Genomic DNA, 22021 nt, shown 5'->3' with positions numbered 1-22021 from the left:
TGATGATAAAAACACATGAGCATAGAGCAGTAGCCTACAATGAGGTGGACACAGTGAATATCAAGCAAACCAAATAGTCTTAGGCACCTTATTTTGTGATAAAAAGACAAATTGTTCTGTAAGTGTTGAGTGTATTATTGTGGCTGTGAGTTAAAAGCAGCCTAGTGCAAAATAATAGCACAAATAAATGTACAACCCTGATGTAATTCGAAGACGAAGTGTGCTGGTTTACATACACAACCTAGAAACAGCTGCATCGTATTTGTTGCAAAGCACCATTAATTATGTTCATGTTAGATTAAATAATGTATAAATGATGCCTTACCTGGTCCTGTTGATGGCGACCAGCTTCTCGATGGCCTGGGCCTGGATGAGGGAGCGGGCGTTTTCAGAGCTGTCTGTGACAATCTCATGGATGGTGTTGAGGATGGCGACCACAGTGTCCTCCTCCAGGTTCTTGGCTGGCCGTTGCTGGCCGCTGGGAAGGTTACTGACCAAGTCCCGCATGGCGTAACTTCCTACAAATTCAAAAAAGTTGAAAAATGTTAAATTTCTCACATTATTCTGATAATAGTGCTGCAACAACTTTATTTTACATTTTGGCAAAATCCCTCTAGAGAGAGACATCATCATTTCACTTGTTTCAACCACTTTCAGTAAATTAGGTTTTAATACCTTGAAAAAGGACAGACAGCTCAAGTTACTGTGTCTTCACTCCGTTCAACACAATTAATGTAAAAAACAAGTAACCACACCCCAACAGCAAGATTATGCAAGATTTGGGGTATTCAGTTTATTGCAATCAGCAACCTCACCACTAGATCCCACTAAATCCTACACACTGGTCCTTTAAATTAATCTAATATAATAATATATAATATATAACGAGAATTCTTATTAATGTCTTACAAACATCTGATATAAGATTTTGGGGACCAAGCAACATAATATGTAATCTAATACTAAAACTCAGCATAACATGTAACAAAGAAGCTACATAATGACCATGTCTGTTGGAGTGACAGTAACTCTGCAGATTATATTTGGTCCACTTGAACCAAAAATGTTTTTTGATGAAACCTCTACATTAACCAGTGAGTGTGTACTAGTGCTGTTGGTTGTTAGTACCAATCAGGTCCTTGTTGCGGCGGTCGATGGAGAGGTTGCGCAGAGCGATGGCCACAGCTCGGACCACCTTGTCAGAGTCAGAACGCAGCAGCTCCACCAGGATGGGAAGGCCTTTCTCCTTACGCACTGTGGCTCGGATGTAGTTGGACCACTGGAGGGCAGATAGAGGGCGGGGTGTGACAGCTTTTTAAAATTTCAACCTTTAACCTCTAGGGTAGGCTGAGTGAGCATGCCCTGTCAGCAGCATCCTGTTTGACATTCATGCACACCTACACATTCCCACTTGGGAGCTGCCCAGCATGACCACATGTCTTTTCTTTTGACCACTGGGAAAGCTCTGGTGGAGAAGTCCAGGTCACCTCTGTGACACTAGTCGAGAGAGGTGAGCATATTTTTTATATTTGCCTTCATGGACACAGTTACATTCAACTCATGCATTCACACACACTTCATCATTCACTCACTTCATCAACTACAAGACAGCTCAGCACTGCTCCTTTGGTCTGACTAATTCAAGAACATTACACAGTGGGGCTCTGAATGGACATGTGATATAATTTGTCTTAATTTAAACATCAGTAGATTTTACTTTTCATTTTTTTGTAATATGAAACATTAAGTTTGACATAAAAGGGTTTCTCTTCTAAGCACTGGTACCCCCTGAGATGTAATTAAGTAGTGGGGCAGACACAGCTGGACCACCAGGTGGCAGTATTAAGCCTTGAAAAACAGCTACAATCAGTGGTACTGGGCAAGTAGTAAAGAATGAGGAGGATTTAACGAAGAAGCTCTGATATCCTTCCGAGGAGTGGTCACATGCTTTGCCCAGCTACCAGATGTGACAGTGTGATGGGTTAACGGCTCTACAGGTTCCTGAGCCCCACCAGCCTTTCTGATCAGCTTCGACATGAGGAAAATACACCATAGGAAAGAAGGATTTCTCTTCGAAATTGTCACCTTAGCTCAAAATCACTACCACTGAATTATTCAGAACATTATGTTGTAATGTGGGACTCAGGGCTGGATCAAAAATCAAAAGTGCTCAGGCAGTTTTTCCACTCCAGTTAGAAGGGCCTGTTGCTACTGACAAACTCAGAGGACTAAAGGGTGTGTTTACAGTCTGACACATAGGTGTTAAGAGAAGCTTTGCAGTGATAATAATGCTGCTGTGGGGCTGAATACAACCAGCATGCTGAATAAAATAAGTGACCGTTCTTGCCCACCAAGGTGGTGTGAGGCAAACTGCCATCTGACAACTAGCTTTCCCTGTTGATAATTCAGTGCTGCCAGCAAGCCAGACAGCCTCTCGACAGCTCTGCAGCTGATTTTAATTGGAATAAATGTTCTGATCCTGGCTGTGGAGATTCACATATCATCTATCATCAAAATAAAACATCTACCAGAGATCAGAGTGCAGCGTACATCTAACCCATGTCTAATCACGTAATCTCACTAGGAAGAAACTTAGGTTCGATAAATTGACTGTGTCTGGATTGCACTTACTCTACACCAATCTTTCAAATATCATTCTAACTTTACATCAGTAAAGCCTCAGACTGTTCTGTGCTGTTTTGCAATTTATACACTTGAAATTTAACAACACACAGCTCATCCCTTGCATTCCTTCGAGTCCCCAACACTCCTGAGAATCAATTCATGATAAAGATTTTACTCTCTACCTGCTACCTGCTTCATTTGTGTCTGTGTTCTGGTGATTATTTCTGCTTACACTGTTGCTACATGGTCTGTAGAGACATAGTGAGTTTATACCTTGTTCAAGTGATTCCAAGCACCTCTAGAGGCAGCTCTTGTTTCTCTTTAAACCCGTATGACTACAGGTAGTTTTGTTCAAATCACAACCAAAGATACATGCAACTATAAGGTCAACGACAATCAGAACATACACACACACACACATAAAAAATCTAAAAATAACAGAACATAGTGTCTATGTACTGCACCATCCCCACCCTGGGACTCACGGTCCACTGTCCAGCGCTGAGGTTTTGCAGAGCCCCAGCAGCGGCCTCCAGGGTGTTGTAGTTCTGGCTCTCCGTCAGCAGAGATAGGTAGAGCCTCACCACTTCCGGCTGATACAGCAGCTCAAAGCCTGCAGGGAAATACAGACAAACACACAAACACACATACACACTGGTTAGACCTCTGGCAAGACAGACGGGCCAATTAGGCTGCGTGAAGGTACCTGCAAGTACAGTACTGAGGGGTTTTTTAAGACCATGGGGAGTGTTCTTTGGCATAGAGAAACTGGAGAGATGCTTGGGTTTACTATAACACACAATAACTCAGCCAACACTGGACAACCTTAACAAATGCCACGACATTTTGATTGTAGGGTTTCTGTGTTTTTTTTTTTGCAAGGTTTCAGTGAGAATTTACACATTTTCACAATACTACACATTGAGGTTTCACAAAAGGCTGCAACACCTTTGATCAATGATTCTGGAGCAGTGCCTGGTATCTTTGCTCTTAGTGATACTAAAGCTTTATGATTGAAAATACTCCATAAATGAGGAGGACACGAGAAGGAGAAATTATTGATCTAACAAGCCCTGGCCAAACCTCGAGTATTTGAGAGGGAGGTTTATCTCACTGGCACCTAACACATTCCAACACAGTCAATCATTAGGCCTCCCTCTGATGGAAATGTAATTACATTATCAGCTATTAGACAGTGGAGGCACCGGGAGAGACAGAGGCATGGAATCACATCAAATCAAACGTATTAATCCACGCCTTTTCTCAGTTTGCGCAAACACGCTTTGTCACTAAGTGCTGGACAAGGGATTCAATTAAAAAGTGGAGGTTTTAAAGTGTGGGTATTTTCTCTGTCAAGGTCATTCTGAGCTGTTCGCATCTGCTGGGGGAGTCATACATTTTTTATGGTGGGATATATCACACCGCAAGAAGGCAAGACATCTTCGGATTTCGATGGCTTAAGCAAAAAACAAGTCTTTACTATTTAGGTGATTCTGAAAATAACGACATGCATGTTCAGGGATTGTTTTATGACACATTTGAGATGTATTCATGCAAATCTTTAGATATACACACACATAAAAATAAATGTCTTTATTATAAGCCAGAAGCGTGATGTTGCTGTTTCAGTGCGCAATCTCCTATAACACACAGCGGCTTAAATAGACTTTTGCAGTACGGATCTGTAGTTAGCTGATGCTCTGAAGCTAGTGGCTAAAATCATCTTTTACAGAAATACCATTTCACCAACAGCTTCCTTCCTATCCTCTACAATAGCACACAAACAATTTCAAGTTTGTCTTCTATCCCTGAAGGCTCAAATTTAGGGAAAATAACCCACTGTTTCTTCCCATGTCTTCTGAGGCATGTATTTCCAAGGCTCTATTTGAAAACCGCTGTATAATGTGGGTAGGGATATATAGTCGCCCCATTTGATTCATGCACAGGGGCTGACAAGGCCCTCGCTGCATTTTCTGAGAAAAAAAGAAACATTCTGTAATACTCAGGTCAGATCACAAAAGCGAGGATCAATGCCATTAAGAATGCATCTTAAGGTGACATCTTCTTTTTCACTGAATACTTTTTTTTAACAGAAGAGAAGAAAAAGCGTGAGAAAAGGAAAGAGTGTCACTTTTTGCTCTTGAGAGGTACAACGGAAACACTCAAGCTGACATTTGTGCCTCTAAATCCACATCTCACACCCGTAATTTGCAGAGAGCGGAAGCCTGGGCGCTCTCTTGGATTGCCACATTCAGATATAGCAACATAGTTGTTAACACTAAAAAAGTAGGGTTCCCATCTCTGTGGTGTTTCCCCTTCTGACATGATGCCAAGCCAGCTCCAGACTATGTGTGGGAGGCACTGCCAGGTTGGGGGGAGTGTTACTGGAGGGGAGGTGCTGCTGAGAAATATTGGACTTTTTTTTTCTCCACAAAGAGGCAGCAGAGCCAGGGGTCTTGATGCAGAAGACCCTGGTTGTAACCACATGCTAGAACATCAGTCACATCAATAGTCTTTCACGGAGGCTGCACAAGAGGGGAAAGTCTGCAAACCAGATACTCAGCAACATTCTGCATGCTCCTCATATTTCTGGGCCTACTGGGTGCACACTCAGCAAACTGGAGACCATTTTGCAGGCAGTCCTGTTGACAGACACTTCATCTCCAAGGCAGATTCTCTCCGCACAAGATGTCAGGCATGTTGGACCTTTGTTGCCAAGTTTGCGTGTACTCCAAGAGTGTTCCTTTTATGACTGCGTTTTTCGTGTGTGTAATATAATCTGCAAATTCATCCATCCATCCAGTTCCTTCATCTTGTAATTCCTGGGGTTTTTGGTCTGGCAACCAACTGAAGCGACTTATGAAATTGGCGTTTTACAAATGACGGACTCGAGACAAAAAAAGTCATGTACTGCTAAACGAGAGAGGATGAGAGTGGAGGGAAATTCACTGGGCCTTTAAAGTAATTCCTTTATCCTTTGTGGAATTTCTCACTGTTGAGGCAGAGAATATCTCTACCGAAGCTTTCCCTCAGCGTCCGTAGTTAGGGCTTAATGTCAGCACCAAGTGCTGTGGGTCCCTTCTAATAGCACTAGCCAGGTCGGGCTCTGCTGTCAACCGTACAGTGTAGTGTTGTTCCTGTTGTCATCAGTCATCTCCTGCTCGCCGTTTGGCCTGCTAGTTGTCAGTTTGTTAGGCCGAATAACAATTCAAAGAGGGAGATGTGTTGTCAGTGTGACGTGACCTCAGCTTCACTCAGGGCAACCTTATATTTCTGTGACAGACTGCACACATGATGAGATTACTTAAATACAGATGTATCCAGTGCTGTTGTGTGGAGTGGATGCAAGTGTACTTTTTCAGTGAGAACACAGCAACGAATTTACCAACTTTTCAAGTATGAGCAGTACACATATCTAGTTATGGCAACATATATGGAGCAGTCTCAGGCACCATTGGTGAAAGATTGATTTAGATAATTTACTGAAAAAAGTAAGAATAGACAAACAACAATGCAAATATACATAGTTACGATTGAAAGTCCTGTGTTGAAAATGTTACTAAAGTAAAAGCATATTAGCATAATGTACTTAAAGCTGACATAATCAATATTCTTGGATCAACAATTGCATCAGTTGATTATGTGTAGTGTGAAATGGATCACTTGTAGTGACAAACCCATAGATATTTATCACCCCATCAGCACTTCCCATTAGCTCTATGTAACGCTTTAGCTTCTTTTATCTCATTTGGGCCAACATTAGTTCAAGTATCAAAACTTAAAGTTAAGGCTGAACAATCCCTGTCAGTGTTATCTCATTATATATTTTAATTGTTTTATAATTACTGGTACATTAGTGTGTAAGCAGCATTTTAATGTTGAGGGTTAAGCTGGAGCTAATTCTGTATTTTATATTTGGATCATGTTTCATGTATGAATAATCATTTGTAAAGTCACTGGTGAGGTAGCTCTCAAATCAATGCAGTCAGGTAACACTTGACTTTATGTCCCCCTATTTAGCATTTACACTGTATAAACATTGTAACAAACTATTACCTAGTTATAAGCAGATAATTACAACTTAATGAATTACAACTTTATAATTATAACTGTATTATTAAAACTGTGTTTTATGATATTGTCATTCATTATCTATTAATACACCAGACCCTACAGGAGCTTGCTTTTTATACATTGATAAGCAGTTATAGATGCTAACATCTACATTATAGTGTGTTATAAACAACTTAACAGTTTACATACTTATTATAAATAGGAAGACTTAAAATAAAGTGTATTAAGTAAAGGTTCTCATTCCACTCCTGTCAATGGCCTCCACCAACACACACAAGCCAAAAATACAAAAGCAAATTACAGTCTATAAATAAGTAACTAACATTACTGCCAACTCCCACTGAACTCAACCCGGCGTGTCTATCTCCCCTGCCTGTGTGTTGGTGTGGCAAACATCACACACATCTGTGGCCTCCTTACGAGACTCCTGCTGAGCTCTGCTTCATAACCTGCGCTGAGGGACACACACAAACATCCGGCTTTGCACACACGAATACTAATGCACCGAGTCGACGCACGATGCTCAGGAGATGTGCATTCATCCCTAAATGAGGTGAAAGGGGCGGAGTGGCGGGTAATTTTTCAAAGAGGATGACGGTGGTGACAACTCCCCCGAATGAGGCGAAGCTCAATTAGTGACCGGGCGCTGAAAGTGGCTTTGTGGTGCCGCCGTGCATGAAAACTGGGTTAGAAACAAAGTTAAGTTGAAGTGATTGAGTGATGCTAGGTGGAAAGCTATACAATTAATTTGGTTCGAGTAGCTTCACAATTGGCTGCAATTAAAGCCTAGGTGTAGTGGTGCGACAGGATGGTAAATGATAATGGATTAACTGATGGGTGAGGGAGGGACACACTCATACATGTATGTGAACATAATGAGGACTCCTCTCTCAGACTCACATGAGCACCTCACTGGCTCATTTCTCCCAGCCATCTGCCTTCCTCTAGGATGGTTGGCTGCATTTACGCAGAACTGGATACACATCCCCGAAAACACCTCCGTACACACACACACACACACACACACACACACACACACACACACAGAGGGATCCACAAACACACGAGCTCTGGCACCAACATGTCAAAAAGTGATGTTCATCGATCCGGTCTGCCTACAATGTGTACAGGGTCTCTTCCTGCTTCTACACGAACTCCACTTATTTACTGCTCTATTTCCAGTACACTTACAGCATACAGCACTTCCATCGAATCAAGGGGACATGATGGCGTATCGCTTTCTACAACTCATAGGGGAGTTTTACACGGCTGTGAAAGTACTGGAGAGAGATGGGGGAGATAGAGAGAGTGGAAGACAGGAAAATAGAAAACAAACAGCAGATCATAAAATAATCCCTCTTATCTGTCATCTTCAGTCAACTTTCCGTCACAGGTTTTTGCTCTAAAGAGCGTTGACAGGAATATCGTCATAACACACGACCTCTGACCCTTGCATTCCTGACTTCTGGTTAACTGATATACTGTTGAGTAGTTGAAGGAAGGACCTTTCTGTTGTTTGTCCAGGTAACTATCATAGAAAGACAGAAATATTGAAGATAGAGTAAGAAAAAAGAGAAACAGGCTGACCACAGGGTCACATTCTCCCCCTTTTAAAATGCTGCATAAATAAACGAGGCCATTCCAGTGGGGAAGCCTCGAGTCGCCGAGTCTCCAGTCTCATTCCACATCTGAGACTCATGCACATTTAACCCCGCCAGCCCCCTTCTCATGAGAGTTTTCTATAAGTACATGCAGACACATGGGAGAGTACTACGGTGCTAATGAAGACTTGCACAGGGCAGAGCCAAAGCGGGACAGTGGCTAAAACTGCACGTCATTAAAAGTAGTATGCCACTGGTATAATAATGGTCGGGACTCTCTCAGGTTCATTAAAAACCAGAAGGTGAGCAGTGGAGCACCGTAAACAAAACAAATAAATTGGCAGGGTTTTGCAGGAGCTTAAGAAATACCTTTAACAGCTCTGTCTGACCATGACTCATATTGTTGTTTATGCCACCTGAAGACGTGCCACATGGAATCGCACATATTAAGACAAAGTAGATAGTGTCACTTTATATATTTGATATTTGTTGTATAAGACGGGAAGTATGCAATTTATCCAAATATGCAAATCAGCTTAAATACTAACACATTTGTTAAAAATGGATGAGAGAATCATCAAGGATTCGTACAAAGGATTTTTTCGGCTGATTTATAATGATTATTGGCTGGGTTATTGTAATGAGAAATCAAAATTCCATTTGTATGCTGGAGATGCATCTTAGTGTCATGTGGGAATGTAATCAGGCCCGGCTATGACATGCATGTTAATGCTGGGTATAAATCACAAAAAAGTAAACTTAATTGACTTCATCATTCTCTTTCTGCTGCCATTTCTGTTGTGGTGGATCACTGTGAAAATCTGCTCTTCCTCGCAGATTACATTGAAAACAAACGCTGTTTTTGCAAATTCATACCACAATGGTCTGGTTCAGTTGATTCAAACCACGCAAAATGTCCTCAACCTGAGCCTGAGGGAGAACATGTGATGGAGGCTCGCATTCCCTCTCTATCCGCAGCCCTCCCGACAGACTTGGAGCCGAGCGGAGCCAACACAGAGTGCACTGCCAGGCTGCAAAGGCCGTTCACCCCCCGGTTACCCCTTCAGACAGACAGGGTCCGCGAGTCAAAGCTTCATTATCCCATTTCGTACCCAGTTTGGCCCTGTTGCAGATTGGCATCTCTATGAGCAGCCCCAGGCCACCACACATTAGCATACCCACACAGCGGTTGGCCTTAGTTTGTTGGATGTTGACAAAGGGAGGCAGAAGGTGGCAGCTGGCCCATCTCTTGGACAGCTACCCATCAGCTCTCGGCCACAAAGATGTCCTGATGCGATGTGGTGGTCGAGAGAAAGGGGGAGAGAGAGTTGGAGAAAGAGAAAAAGACATAATAGGCCGATGTCGCTGAAGTTACAAGGAGAATATGCAGCACAGACCCTTCAACCCTTCTCTTCCTCCTTTTTTCCATTTCACTACATGATTCCTGCTCCAGCACTACCAAATGTCTGGTCCCATGAAAGCTTGTTTCCTACCATTAAGCACAAAAGGGCCCTTTTCAGCAAGCTACTTCTGCAACGACCGGGTAGTACTTCCACTTTCCTGTGCTGATAGACTAGCACAGTCCTGCTGTGGGCTTTTAAAACCCAGAAAGAACACATCAACACCAGCATCAAAAACATGCTGACAAACTGACATCAAATTGTCCAAAAGGTTCAAAACACTCCCTTAGTTGTCTCTGAACTTTGGACAAAATCACAGAGCTTTCACTCTTGAGCCATAGTTGTATTAGATTTTCTGTGGTTCGCTCAAGAATGTGCCTCGCAGCTATCCGGCCTCTCGGTGGATCAACAGGGGTAATGCTTTGGTTGTTTGTTTCCAATGTTCTTCTTGCTAATGTAATAGTGTTCCAGGGCCTGAGGTAGAGGTGTTTATATTAGAACCTCTGTCAGGTGAAGTTATTATTTCCCCTTGGATAAAAAAACAAACATATTGACAAGATATGTCACTTTTCAAATTGGGTTAAGGATGAAAAAATAATAACAATTTGTCTGCAGTCAACCAATGACTTTCAGAGTTAATATTGCCTACTGTTTACACATAGTTGTGAGTTAGTACAGATGGCTTGTCTGTGAACACAACCACACAGGGCACAGGTTTGTCTGGCCTGTTATGTTTTCATGCTGCAACCAAGTGCTTTTGCTTTAATGTTTGGCACAGGCTAATGCTTCATGTCATGGCTCCAGGTGCTTTTAGTTGGACACGGTGTTTCCCCTATATTCAGGAGCGTTGCTAAACTTTCACACGATCGTTAATATCAATGGGCTATAAATGATTTTCACTTGCACGCTGTCGGAACACAATGTCACCCTCTTATCATGGAATTATTTTGAGTCATAGTCTATTGCATCAAACCTCAGCATCCTTCCTCTCCTGTTGTAAACACTGAATGCACAAAAAAGTAGATACTGAATCTCACCCAACATTTGCAGGACCCCCCTACACCCAAAGCAGTCAACATAGGAGAAACACTGGGGCATAATAACAACATAGACTGAGGGCAAAAAACACAGTTAAGTGCATCTCCCAAGTTGTATTTCCCAGTGACCGTTGTGTGTACTCAAATCTAAATTATAGTATATGTGACTGTACTTAAATCCAGTTTTGTGACCATCCAACCACAATTGTAGAGATATATCACTATAGACTATAAAAGTCAACATTACCAAACTAAGCGTGTTTCCTGCAAGCATGTTTTCCATAGTTAGCAAAACCTCTTACCCCTAATCACTGCATCACTGTGTTGTCATGTTCACATTATATATGTGAGTTACTGTAATTACCCGTTTGCTACTTGAATATGATAGTAAAAAAAAACCTATTTGTATCCACATCCAAGTGGTAATTGCCAGTTGGGAAACTCATTTTTTTCTGAAAGCTGAAAATGAAAAGAAAATGCAAACAGTCATGGATGCCTTATGTTGACCAAATGTGGCTGTTCAAGGTGATTAAAGAGTAATTTAACATATGTTGTACAGAAATTAATGTGTGTTATTTTTTTACCTTCACACAACCAACTCTCATCATACAGCTGTTGCTTGGCGTTCAAATTCATTGTTATAATTACCCTTTTTATTAGTATAAATTAGTAGCGTTTTGCTAGCAATAGAAAAGCAGCTGGCTAAGTTGACTAAGTAGTATTATTTTTGATACACCTACAAAGTATGTTTCTAATTGTTATTTTGTTGGTGTCGCCAAAACATCTACAATACAGACTGTAAAACAGCTGGAATCCTGTCTGAATGGGTAAATGCATTTAAGCCAAACCACCTTTTGATGATTTTTAGCTTTAATCAGCTAGCATTGCTAATTTAATAAACTCCTTCACAACGGAAGAGAGGGAGAAAGAAAAAAGCAAACAAAAAAAGAGAAAAATGGGGTTTGATGTAATGCTCTGATTTATTGGTCAACTGTATGCAGCTACACTGCAGACTGGAGTCTCTGTTTGTTGTGACAACTACAGATTAACCTGTCACATCTGCCACATATGAATGGGTGTGAGATTGGCAGCCACCATCTTGAGTTGTCTGATGATGTGAAGCCTCACAAGTCATTAAAAGAGAATCTTTCCAATTGCTACCTTCCATCTCCAATGATGTGGATGTCCCTGTCTTATACTGGTCTCCAAGCATAGCTATTAAGCTGATGGAGAAAATGCCAGGCTACTGCCCATCCTACATACTGCACACACACACACACACGCATACACGCACGCACGCACACACACAGTGCAAATAGATGTCTGGACTCTGCTATTAAGTTAGCTGCAGATAGAGAACAGATACAGAGTAGCCTGCTGCTCTGCTGGGAAAATCATTTTCTCTCCCCCTTTCATTTCTCCTCCTCTCTCCTCCTTCCTTTCTTTTTACTTTCTCCAACCGTCTTCCTCTCTTCTGTCTCGTAACCGTCTTCCACCAACACAAAACGCAGCACACGTGCCAAAACTGCTCTACCTATTGATGTAGACAATATGTAGAGATGAAAGAGTACACGATGGTAGTAGTAGGGTTGCTATGGAAACTCCTCTCCGCCGCCACCAACAAATCTGTTCATTTTACGTTCGTGTCGAGACAGTTGGGCCAGCAGCAGCAAAATAAAGAAGAGGAACAAACTGCTTTTCTAACTGAGCATTACACAGCAGTGAAACCTGACTGGTTTAAGTACAGAGAGTGAAAGCACAAAGTTCTGGTGTCTGGCTCAAGAGCACTAGAGGCTATCACAGTGTGCACTTTGCTTTAAAAGGAGATCTCTCTCATCTTTACCTAGAATCTCATAATTCCACAGCAACTGGCAATAATGCTAGCCTCTGGGCTGCAATTAGTGGCCAAGTCCTGCTTGTGCTCCGTCTAAGTTTGTGTTTAACAGCAACAGCTCCCTCAGACGCTCAAGTGCTTCAGAGTGAAACGGCGTGTGTCTCTGTTTTTGAACGTATTAATTGTGTACGACTCTGTGTGTGTGTGTGTGTGGGAGTGTATGTGTGTGTTTGTGAGAGTGGAGTGTGTTTTAGCATCACGTTGAGTGCTTGCTCTCTTTACCCAGGCAAGTCACGTCCTCACCCAGACGCAAATGAAACTAGAAACTCCAGCAACAGTGAGAGCCTGCCAGAGAGAAAGAGATAGAGAGGGGATAGGTGAAGAGAGAAAGAGATAAAGATAAAAAGAGAGAGAGAGAGTGAGAGCCCACAGAAAAAAGCTGTGCATGTGTGTGTGTGTGTGTGGGTGGTGGTAGGGGGGTCGTGGACAACATTTTCCATTTCCTGTTTGGCAGCTCACCTGAGCCTGAAAGGCTGAAAAACAAGCTTAAGTTGTCAGGGCGGTGTCGTGCTTTCACCACAAATTCTAACTTAGAGTCGATTCTCAACACGCTGCAAACCCCGACGTCTGACAGGGACTTCACAGGGAAATGTGGGAGAGAAGAGAGGGATGGAGGAAGAAGAGAGGGAGTGAGGAAGTGAGAAACAGACGTCGGGAGAGAGATGGGGATAGGCGGAGGAGTATGAGGACAGAGGGGGGGAAAAAAGAGAGGGGAGCATAAAGAGAGGAAGAGGGAATCGTGACTGAGTGGATTTGTATGGTGGATGGGACAGCTGTCTCGTAAATAGTCCACAGAAATGCATGGATCATGTCTGTCGGGGCAACGACAAGACAGTAATAAGAAGTGTGTGTGTGTGGGGGGGGGGGGAGTAATTTACCATCTACCACAAGAAAAACTGATGCACTGCAGCACAAGCTAAATGATGTACTCTGCAGTTTGGGGGGGTTTGGGGGTTGGGTGTCCAGCCTTCAGGAATAAGCCCAGATAATCCTGTGGACTGCTGCTCTGCTCGATATAGATATATAAGGGGGTTGAGGAGGGGGGCAGTGGCTGGAACAGGGACTGAAGATAGAGGCCTAAGACTGAGGCAGATGTGGAGTGTGTGTGTGTGTGGGGGGGGGGGGGGGGGAGTTGGAACTGCTGATGATGAGAAGGAATAAGGCTTAAACCAACCCACAAACACAGACTTGGAGTTTGGAGTAATATCTATTATTTATTTTTAGGGTTGAAGCTGCTGGTACCATTTTAAAAAGTCTAAACGTTGATCATTTTCATTACTTTGTAAGGTGTTGTATTGGATGGTGTCACAGTGTAGGGTAACATCTGTGCTTCTGTCCTGCTGTTTATTACAATTGGAGCTTTACACTCTAGCAACCCCAGCTAATGTTACCCAAGATAGTCATCATCCAAAATGCCTATTCTTCTTTTAAACATTAAAAATAAAGTCAGAGGTAGTTTTCAGCCAACTCATGGAGCTAGGGTTAGTTTAATTACCTAGCTAGAAATGAGAGTTTTGCTATTGTCTACCTCCGTCCAAAATCAAGGACAGATTATTTAAAAAATAACTAAGACTTTTGGGTGTTAAATTTGACACTGTTGATGTTGTAAACTGCATATGTTCAGGAATGGAAGCTAAAAGAATCTAACGGGTATGGGATTTAGTAAAGGCTCAATTATCTGATAAACTGACTGAGGGCTATAATCATTGCAATTATTTGCCAAACCAAACCATATACTGTGTGTAATGTAAAGCCAGTTTTAAATATGTAAAATACTGCCTTCCTCAACACTGTCACATGCACATAATATGTATGAGTGCTTAAAGGTGCAGTGTGTAGAATTGAGCAGAATCTAAGAGAACGGACTTGGCTAAAAAAAATATTTTCTTAAATTTATATTATCACCTGAAAATAATAATCTACACAGCAGTGGTACTGTCTACACACCCACACAGCTGTCACTTATTTAGCCTATTTAGACATCTACACAGTTAAGTACAAACTGAATGACATTTCCCTGACTCTACTGTCAGTTTAGTTACATCATTAAGATTCTTAATAGTGCATGGAGCAGAGGTCTAAACAGAACATTTTTTAACACCTGTGTAGCAGTCTGGAATCTCAGGTCATTCATTATTTGCTTGAGTAATTTGAATAGCACTCCTGATTCATCTCAAAGCATTTATTTCTTGCACATTTTGTTTTCTTTCTCTGTGTGAAAAATGTTTCCAGCTCATGTCTTTCAATAAAACATTGAAGCATCTACATTATCTGACTCAGAGTGTATTTCTTTACTGGCAGAGCTTGGTCTACAACTCTAAGTGCAGAGATGGTCAAACAAGCCTATGCCTTAACTTAATATGACAAATGGAAGAAGAGGTGTGGCATTTGAATGCTGATTTACATGTTCTGAATCACACTAAAAAAGCAAAGGGGGAGGGGGTCCTACACTCCATCCAGCTGGCGCACCACAACCTGGACAAGAAGCCCCTCTTCTCCAGCTACAGTCTGGAATCTAGAATGTATGATGACGGCTGAGATGGTGTTTGACGGAGGAGGGATTTCCTGTGTCTGGATCGGCATCAGCACCCATCCTTCATTTAATGCTCCCTCCAGCCCAGACAAACCCCCCCCCCCACCCGCCACCCCCTTTTTGGAAAACGGCTTGCCGAAGTGTGATGGATACTCTGGATTAACTCTCGCCTTGGAGGATGACAGTCTAAGCTTTTTTTTCCTTGATACACACACACACACACACACACACACACACACACACAGCGGATACTGTGGTCAATTTTTGCAGGTAATATTCTTTCTCTCTCTGTAACACACTGACAAACAACACCACCTCTAATAGCCACATAATACCACCCTCACACTCAAGGGCACAGTGCACTGCCCGTTATGTGGGCGAGTGTGTGTGTATGGGTGAGACAGAGTTAGTGTTACAGAGCGTTTATGCATGAATGAGTGTGCTTGTGTGTGTGTGTGTGACTGTGTGACATATAGATTGTGTGTGTGTGTGTGTGTGTGTTGGTAAGAGTCAAATGAAAGGCAGCGAGGATGGGATGAGTTGCTCTTGCCGGCTGAAATGAACCCATTGTCGAATCAAAATGCACATTAAAATCCAAAATACTTGTGATTATAGACCTGTCAAGCAGATTGGCTGTGGATGCTGAAAAACTCACTCAACAAAATGTGCCCTCTTCCCACTTACTCTACTCATTGTCTTACACAGATTAACTCATATCTTTCACTTCAGCATTTATTTACTCAGGGCTGGTTTAGTTACAAAAATATCGCAAGTGAGTTGAGACCTTGGCCTTTTGCCTACATACTGAGGAGCACACAAATCTAATGTCGCATAGGATAAAAGTGTCAGCTAGATATTATATAATGTATATATTTCTATTTTATGCTCAGATTAATGGCACAGTGGAAGAAAAGTTTGCTGAAGTCGTCATTGCTCCGTCTGATCCTCTCCTTCCATTGTGCACAAGGACAGCAGTCCTTAGGGTGCATTTAGGCGTTCATGTTTACAACAGTCTAGACTGTTTACAAGCAATATTTCATTTACTGTTAGTAGTAGGACAGTGGCGAATTCTGAAAGGGGGGGGGGGGGGTCTTTCTTTCCCTCACTAAGCCCGTGTTGTAGCTCCAGCGATGCCAGTCAGCTCGCCATTAATCTGCTTTTAATTAGATTAAAGCGTCTCTCTCTCTCTCTCTCTCTCTCTCTCTCTCTGTCTCGCAGCAACAGGAAGCAGCGCTCTTGTGCCTCCAACAGGGGCCAGACAAAGGCTTGTAAAATCTCGCTGCTCTTCCTCCTACTTTCCTGGAATCATTTTTTTTGTCTCATAATTATCACTTTGCTCCAACTGCTCAGGTTTGGGGAGATGGGAGGGAGGGGAATGACATGGTTAATCATCCGAGGGGCTGCTGTGGATCCCGCAGAGTCTTGTAGGAGGAAAAAACATTGAGCAGGGGGCGCTGAGTTTTTATTTCGGGGTGAGGGAAGTTTAAAGAACAGGAGAAACACTTGATGACTGCTGTGGGTGGAAGCGGTGTTAAGTTTATGCACAGCCACAGAGGAAGTGCTGGGAATTAGTGGCGCCCTGCTATCCTTTCCTAAACACAGGTGGATAAATGCTGCCATGCATCAACACACACACACACACACACACACACACACACACACACACACACACACACACACACACACACAGTAATCTGCAAGGACTTCATTCCACTAATGATGTGTAGAGCAGCCACTCTTCATGAGACCTCCTAGGAATAGTATTATTTTGCAAACCTCTTTGTATTTCCAACAAAACACAAGGTGGTCCCACTTAACTAAACCTCTAACTCTACTCATTTGTTGTTTTTTTTCACTCCTCCTCGCCTTATTATCACTCCCTTTCATCACTGCCTGGAGTTGAAGGTGGCAGAGGCGAGGGAGTGAGGGGAAAGAGGGAGGGAGGGAGGTTGCAGCACCTAAAATGTCAGCTGCAAGCCGCTGGCTATTCACATAATTAGTCCCCTTTTCTCTGTTGTGCTTAGTTTTACAATCAACAACAAAGAAGGGAAAGTGATTGGCATGTGAGGAGCGTCCAGTTAGCCGTGGCCAGCTGAGCGGGCTTGGTGGACGGCGGAGGTCCTGACAGCTGGTGTGGCAGAGAGGGATTCAGTTTTAATCTCAGGTGAGGCGGGGAGGTTGGGAGAGGGGGGGTATAGGGCAATATTTAGCATCTGGAGCGAGTTTTTAACATGCTGGCATACAATTTAAACAAATTATGACATACTTTACACACAAATATATGCAAATGTTTTTCCTGTTCCTTCAAATGAATGAAAAATAGACCATGGGTAAGAGTCCACTAGCCAAACCAACCAGTCATCTTTCTCTTGCTTAAGCAAAATATACTATTTGAAACCCTTCCAGTTAATAAGCATAAATCTCACCTTTGTGTGGCTGGTCCGGTATCTTCTCAAGTGTATTGTATTGTTTGGGATTTTTCTACAGGAAGCACTGTTGGTCTCATCACTGCCTCCTGTAGCCAGCAGGGGAGAAAAACACCCACTCCAGCTGTTAGTAGCTGCCTCTACTAACTGCTGTGAACCAAGGCTGCTGTGGGTGTTTTCCCTCATCAGGCACAGGCAGCATTAATGATGAGCCTATTCTGGCTGCACTCAAAAACACACCTTGAGAAGTCACACAAAGGTGAGATGCATTATTTGATGAGTTTAAAGCTACATGTTTAGTTGAAAATAATGTGTCACAATGCTACAATTAGTGATGAGTAGCTTTCAGGACTCCAATGCAGTGGATGAAACGGTTCCAAACAGGCCATGTGGATCCTACTTCAGTTCAGATGACTCACAGATGACTCATTTCAGTGTTAGCCCGGATATTCTCACAGGTGCATGACCTTTCCAGTGACAGCTTGCTGATGCAGTGACACCTGGGAGGAGTAGCGCTCATGGCTTGAGAACAGGCAGGCATTTACATCATTTCAACCAACCAACCAAGACACATAAAGTGTAAATGGGGTAGCACGGTTCTGTGGTAAAGAAATATAATCAATTATCTCCAGCTGCCACATGGGGCACCAGCTTGTGGCAACCTATCAAAAAATAGAAATAACAAGTGCAGTTTGGCTCATGGTTATGTATGATTTTCTCTACTTACGCTTTTGTTTTTATTTATCATTTACTTAAGCGTGAAGTCTCCAAAGATATATCTGTTTTTGGTTTGTTTGTATCCCATTTAGCTTTGCCTCTCCAGCTGAAAGTTACAGCAAAAAGGGATCCATTAGTCACTTGTCACAGCTTGAGATTCACGGGCCTCCTTTTCGAAGAGCAGGATAGTGTTCCCTCTGGACGTGATGGCATCCGGTGTTAAAAACTGTTAAGGTGATGCAACATACTGTATATTTGCCATAAGGAAGGCATCACACAGAGGGAAATGTAATGACTGAGGCAACAGAGACAGAGAGTGATATAAGGTGCCAGACAGTCTGGATACAACCCCGTGTCAAGTGGATGCTATGTGTCAAGATAGCGGAGCAGCTGAGAGCGAGAAAGTATGTGCGAATATGCGTGCGCTTGTGTGTCTGTGTGAGTGTTATATGCACGCTTTTTTTTTTCTTTGTTTGTTTGTGGGCATGGTTTGCATATGCGACTTTCTATTTGTGTGTGTGTGTGTGAGAGGTAGCCGAAGCGTTCTGGAGTCTCGCCTTGCTGTGAAATGTGACGGCAGGAAGTGAGGAAGAGGAAGAGGTGGAGGAGCGGCTTGTTTATTTTTGCAAAAATGGGTAAGTGATTCAGCAAAGTGAAGCGACAGGCTTACCACGGCTAGCGAGGAGTCCAGGCAAGGCCAGGAGTTCCAGCGTTTCCTATCCCTGGTGTTAAATTCCACGGCAGTGAAAACAGAAAAACGCCTACATGAGAACAGGTCTCGGAATTTGGGATGGAGAGCAAATTATTCACATTACTCTGCTTTCACTTGGAGTGTAAAGTAGACGTGGGACAGGCCAAAACTTTTCCTCCCGTTGGAATTGTGCTACGCTGAAGCAGACTTGGCAGCACTTAATGACGCAAAGATGATTTATCTTGAAAAATGGATTTGCTCGAGCATATTTGCTCACTGCGGCAAGATGTTCATCGTGCCTTTTAAACAAGACGATTGCTTTTCTTGCTTGCAGCTTCCAGGAGACGTGGAGATATTATGAAAGGGAAAGCGCACGCGGGGGGGGGGGGGGGGTTAGAAAAGTCTGATTCATGCCACAGAGCCATTAAGGGAAGTATTTCTCCTCTATATGTGGGGCAACAACACCCGAGACAAACAATGAAAATGTAGCTCTGTTTTCTTTAATTCAATTGAGCCTCTGACTTTTCCAGACTTCAAGAGCCGTAATGCATCAGAGACAGAGATGACTCCGATAGCAAAACAGTCAGTGTTCGTTACACTACAAATGGAGATCACCAGCGGGATGGTATCAAAGACAGTTATACATACAATACATAAAGGCTCACGCTTGTGCTGTTTGTCATTGCTGAGACCTCTCTCCAAATGAAATGCTCGCAAGACAAAGCACAAGCGAGACGACTCACGCGGTTGTCAAAATGGTAAACACCGCTGTTTTCTCAATTGCTCGATGCGTGTTCGCGAGACGAGCGGAGCCGATAAATCTCTCGGTGGGGACGGAGAGAGAGAGAGCACCGCAAATGGCAGAGAGCGAGAGAAATGACAATTAGTAAAGAGACAGAGAGAGAGAGAGGGAGAGAGGGAGAGCGTGAGGGCGAGCTCGTGGAAAGTGCTGAGGCTCATCTAACACAAGGCCTTTCCTGCTTAGTCAGATTGCCCTCGTTGTCAGATATGACTAATTAGCGGCACCTTATGCAGTCGCGATCAGTCAGCCTCACTGGAAACTACAGAGGCAGCTTGACAAAAAGATTCATCATGGCGGGAATCAGCTCTGCCAGAGGAAACGGCGTTCACCCAGAAACTTTCCAATTATTTCCTCATATTAAAATCTATATAAGTGGGGAGCGTGCTGGCAAGAGGTAAAAAGGCAAAAGGCAATTAGGGCGTGGTTGATGTGGATTTTTCAAGCTGATAGTGTGTGCATACTTTTTATTAACACGGCTATCATAACGCATTGTAGTGCATCGATTTCAGCCTTCTTGTGGTCAGAGAAGAACCTTCAGAATGAGAAATCACATCACACATGAAATATGGATGCGTAGTTGGAAGCACATGAACAACCGTCCTGTTTAGAATGACGATACCTAACATCGTCTTAACCCATCTACAGCTGCTTTTACAAGCTTCGCCGTCTGTCCTCGAGCCTAGAAAAAAAGCCAGACTTCTTCATCTGTCGAGGTCAAATGAATCACGTCTTGGTTTCACTGGATTCCGACTGCTTGTGTTCATTCATTTAGGTAGGCTGCCCAGGCTCATTGAAAACACACCCACATACTCAGAGAGGATGTGAGGCGCCTCTCTTACTCTCCTGCATCGTGACACCGCTCCGGCAACACAGCGGCGAGACGAGCGTAAGAGAGAGAGCTGATGAAGAGGGAGGAGAAGAAGAGATGAAGGCTGTGCGAAAAGGTAAAGAGGCGAACTAATATGGGGCGGCGCGTTTCTCTCAGGTCAGCCGATAACTGGTTCTGTATTCTCTCCACCTCCTCTTCAAGTTGGAGGAAAACTCAGCGAAAAAGAAAGAAGACTCATTTTTAAATTCTGAAAATAAAGGAAGCGAGATCAGCACAAGTGCACACGCTCAGTCATCCCACCTTCTCCTTTCTCTCTCTCTCTCTCTCTCTCTCCTCTCTCATTCCCTCGCCTCACCTGACCTTTCTCCAATCTAAAGGTTTACGCTGTGGTTTCAATTAACTGCTGGGAAAAATGTTTCATCATCTCGGGGGCCGACGCACTCACCGGCTCTTTAATGAAATGCGTCTTTTCACACTCCTTAATTACTTTTGTTACAGCCACCCCTCTCTTTCTTTGGCTCTGTTCTGGGCAGCATGAATAATGCACTGCCAGTAACTCTGGACTCCTCTAATGATGTATTCGCCTGCAACAAGTCCCCTTTCTGCTGCAACTACACTATATAAAATAACTCACTTAATTAGTAGGGATGGGGAAAGTGGCCACGTAATCAACAAGAAGAAAGAATCACAACAAGTGAAGGACTGTCAAAACAAGATAACTGAGATACTGTCTATTTTTCTACATAATAATTTGTTATGTGGTAGTGTAGATGATTAGATATTGATGTTTGGCTTATGATGAACGTGTCCATCTTTTGGCTCTGTTTGGTTTAATGCATATAGCTCTTTGGATTTCAGGTCAGAGTCCACTACAGAAACTTTCCCAGTGGACCCAGTGGAAGAACTTTTTGAGGAGCTACACCAGAACTAACTGGAGGAACCAGGGACTAAATTTAGTTCCTGTAGGATAATACCTAAAGTTTCTTATTTTGAGGACTTTACAAAAGGAGTATCTGGGGTGTCCGTTTGTAAAACCTGCAACACAGGTCAACATTTCCTTGTATCTAAATGACAAAATAGTTTTTTGTTGATGGGTGACTAGATGTGATTCACAGTCTTTGGTGTTTAATTCAGATGCTTTGTACACCTGTCATCCTGACCTCCTCCCTTACAGAGTTTGCAGACATATAAAAATGTGATGTCTTCAGAGAAAGGACAGTCATTTTTCACAACTCCACAAGAGGTCACAGAAAGTCAGGACAATGTAAATATTTGTTGTTTTAAGCATTTGAACAAACAACACTGTTTTTTTTTTCTCACTTTGCTAAATTGGAGGTACAGTTTGATATTTGGGAGGGTTTACACTTATTTGCCTTTCTTGTGAGAGCTAGA

At 42.9% G+C, this 22021-nt stretch overlaps 1 protein-coding gene across 3 annotated transcripts in view; it reads right to left on the bottom strand.

Annotated features, from left to right (window-relative positions):
- arvcfb (ARVCF delta catenin family member b) overlaps positions 1 to 22021 on the bottom strand; it is a 110270-nt gene that overhangs the window by 10587 nt on the left and 77662 nt on the right. For all 3 annotated transcript variants that reach the window (XM_053325131.1, XM_053325133.1, XM_053325132.1), the window contains 3 exons: positions 3111 to 3238; positions 1129 to 1279; positions 326 to 518 (listed from right to left, as the gene is read on the bottom strand). In XM_053325131.1, the coding sequence (XP_053181106.1) occupies positions 326 to 518; positions 1129 to 1279; positions 3111 to 3238 (472 nt within the window). The remainder of the gene's footprint in view (positions 1 to 325; positions 519 to 1128; positions 1280 to 3110; positions 3239 to 22021) is intronic.

This window comes from Scomber japonicus, chromosome 9 (genome assembly GCF_027409825.1).
Source record: "Scomber japonicus isolate fScoJap1 chromosome 9, fScoJap1.pri, whole genome shotgun sequence".
NCBI lineage: Eukaryota > Metazoa > Chordata > Actinopteri > Scombriformes > Scombridae > Scomber > Scomber japonicus.
This window is presented reverse-complemented; position numbering and strand designations above follow the sequence as displayed.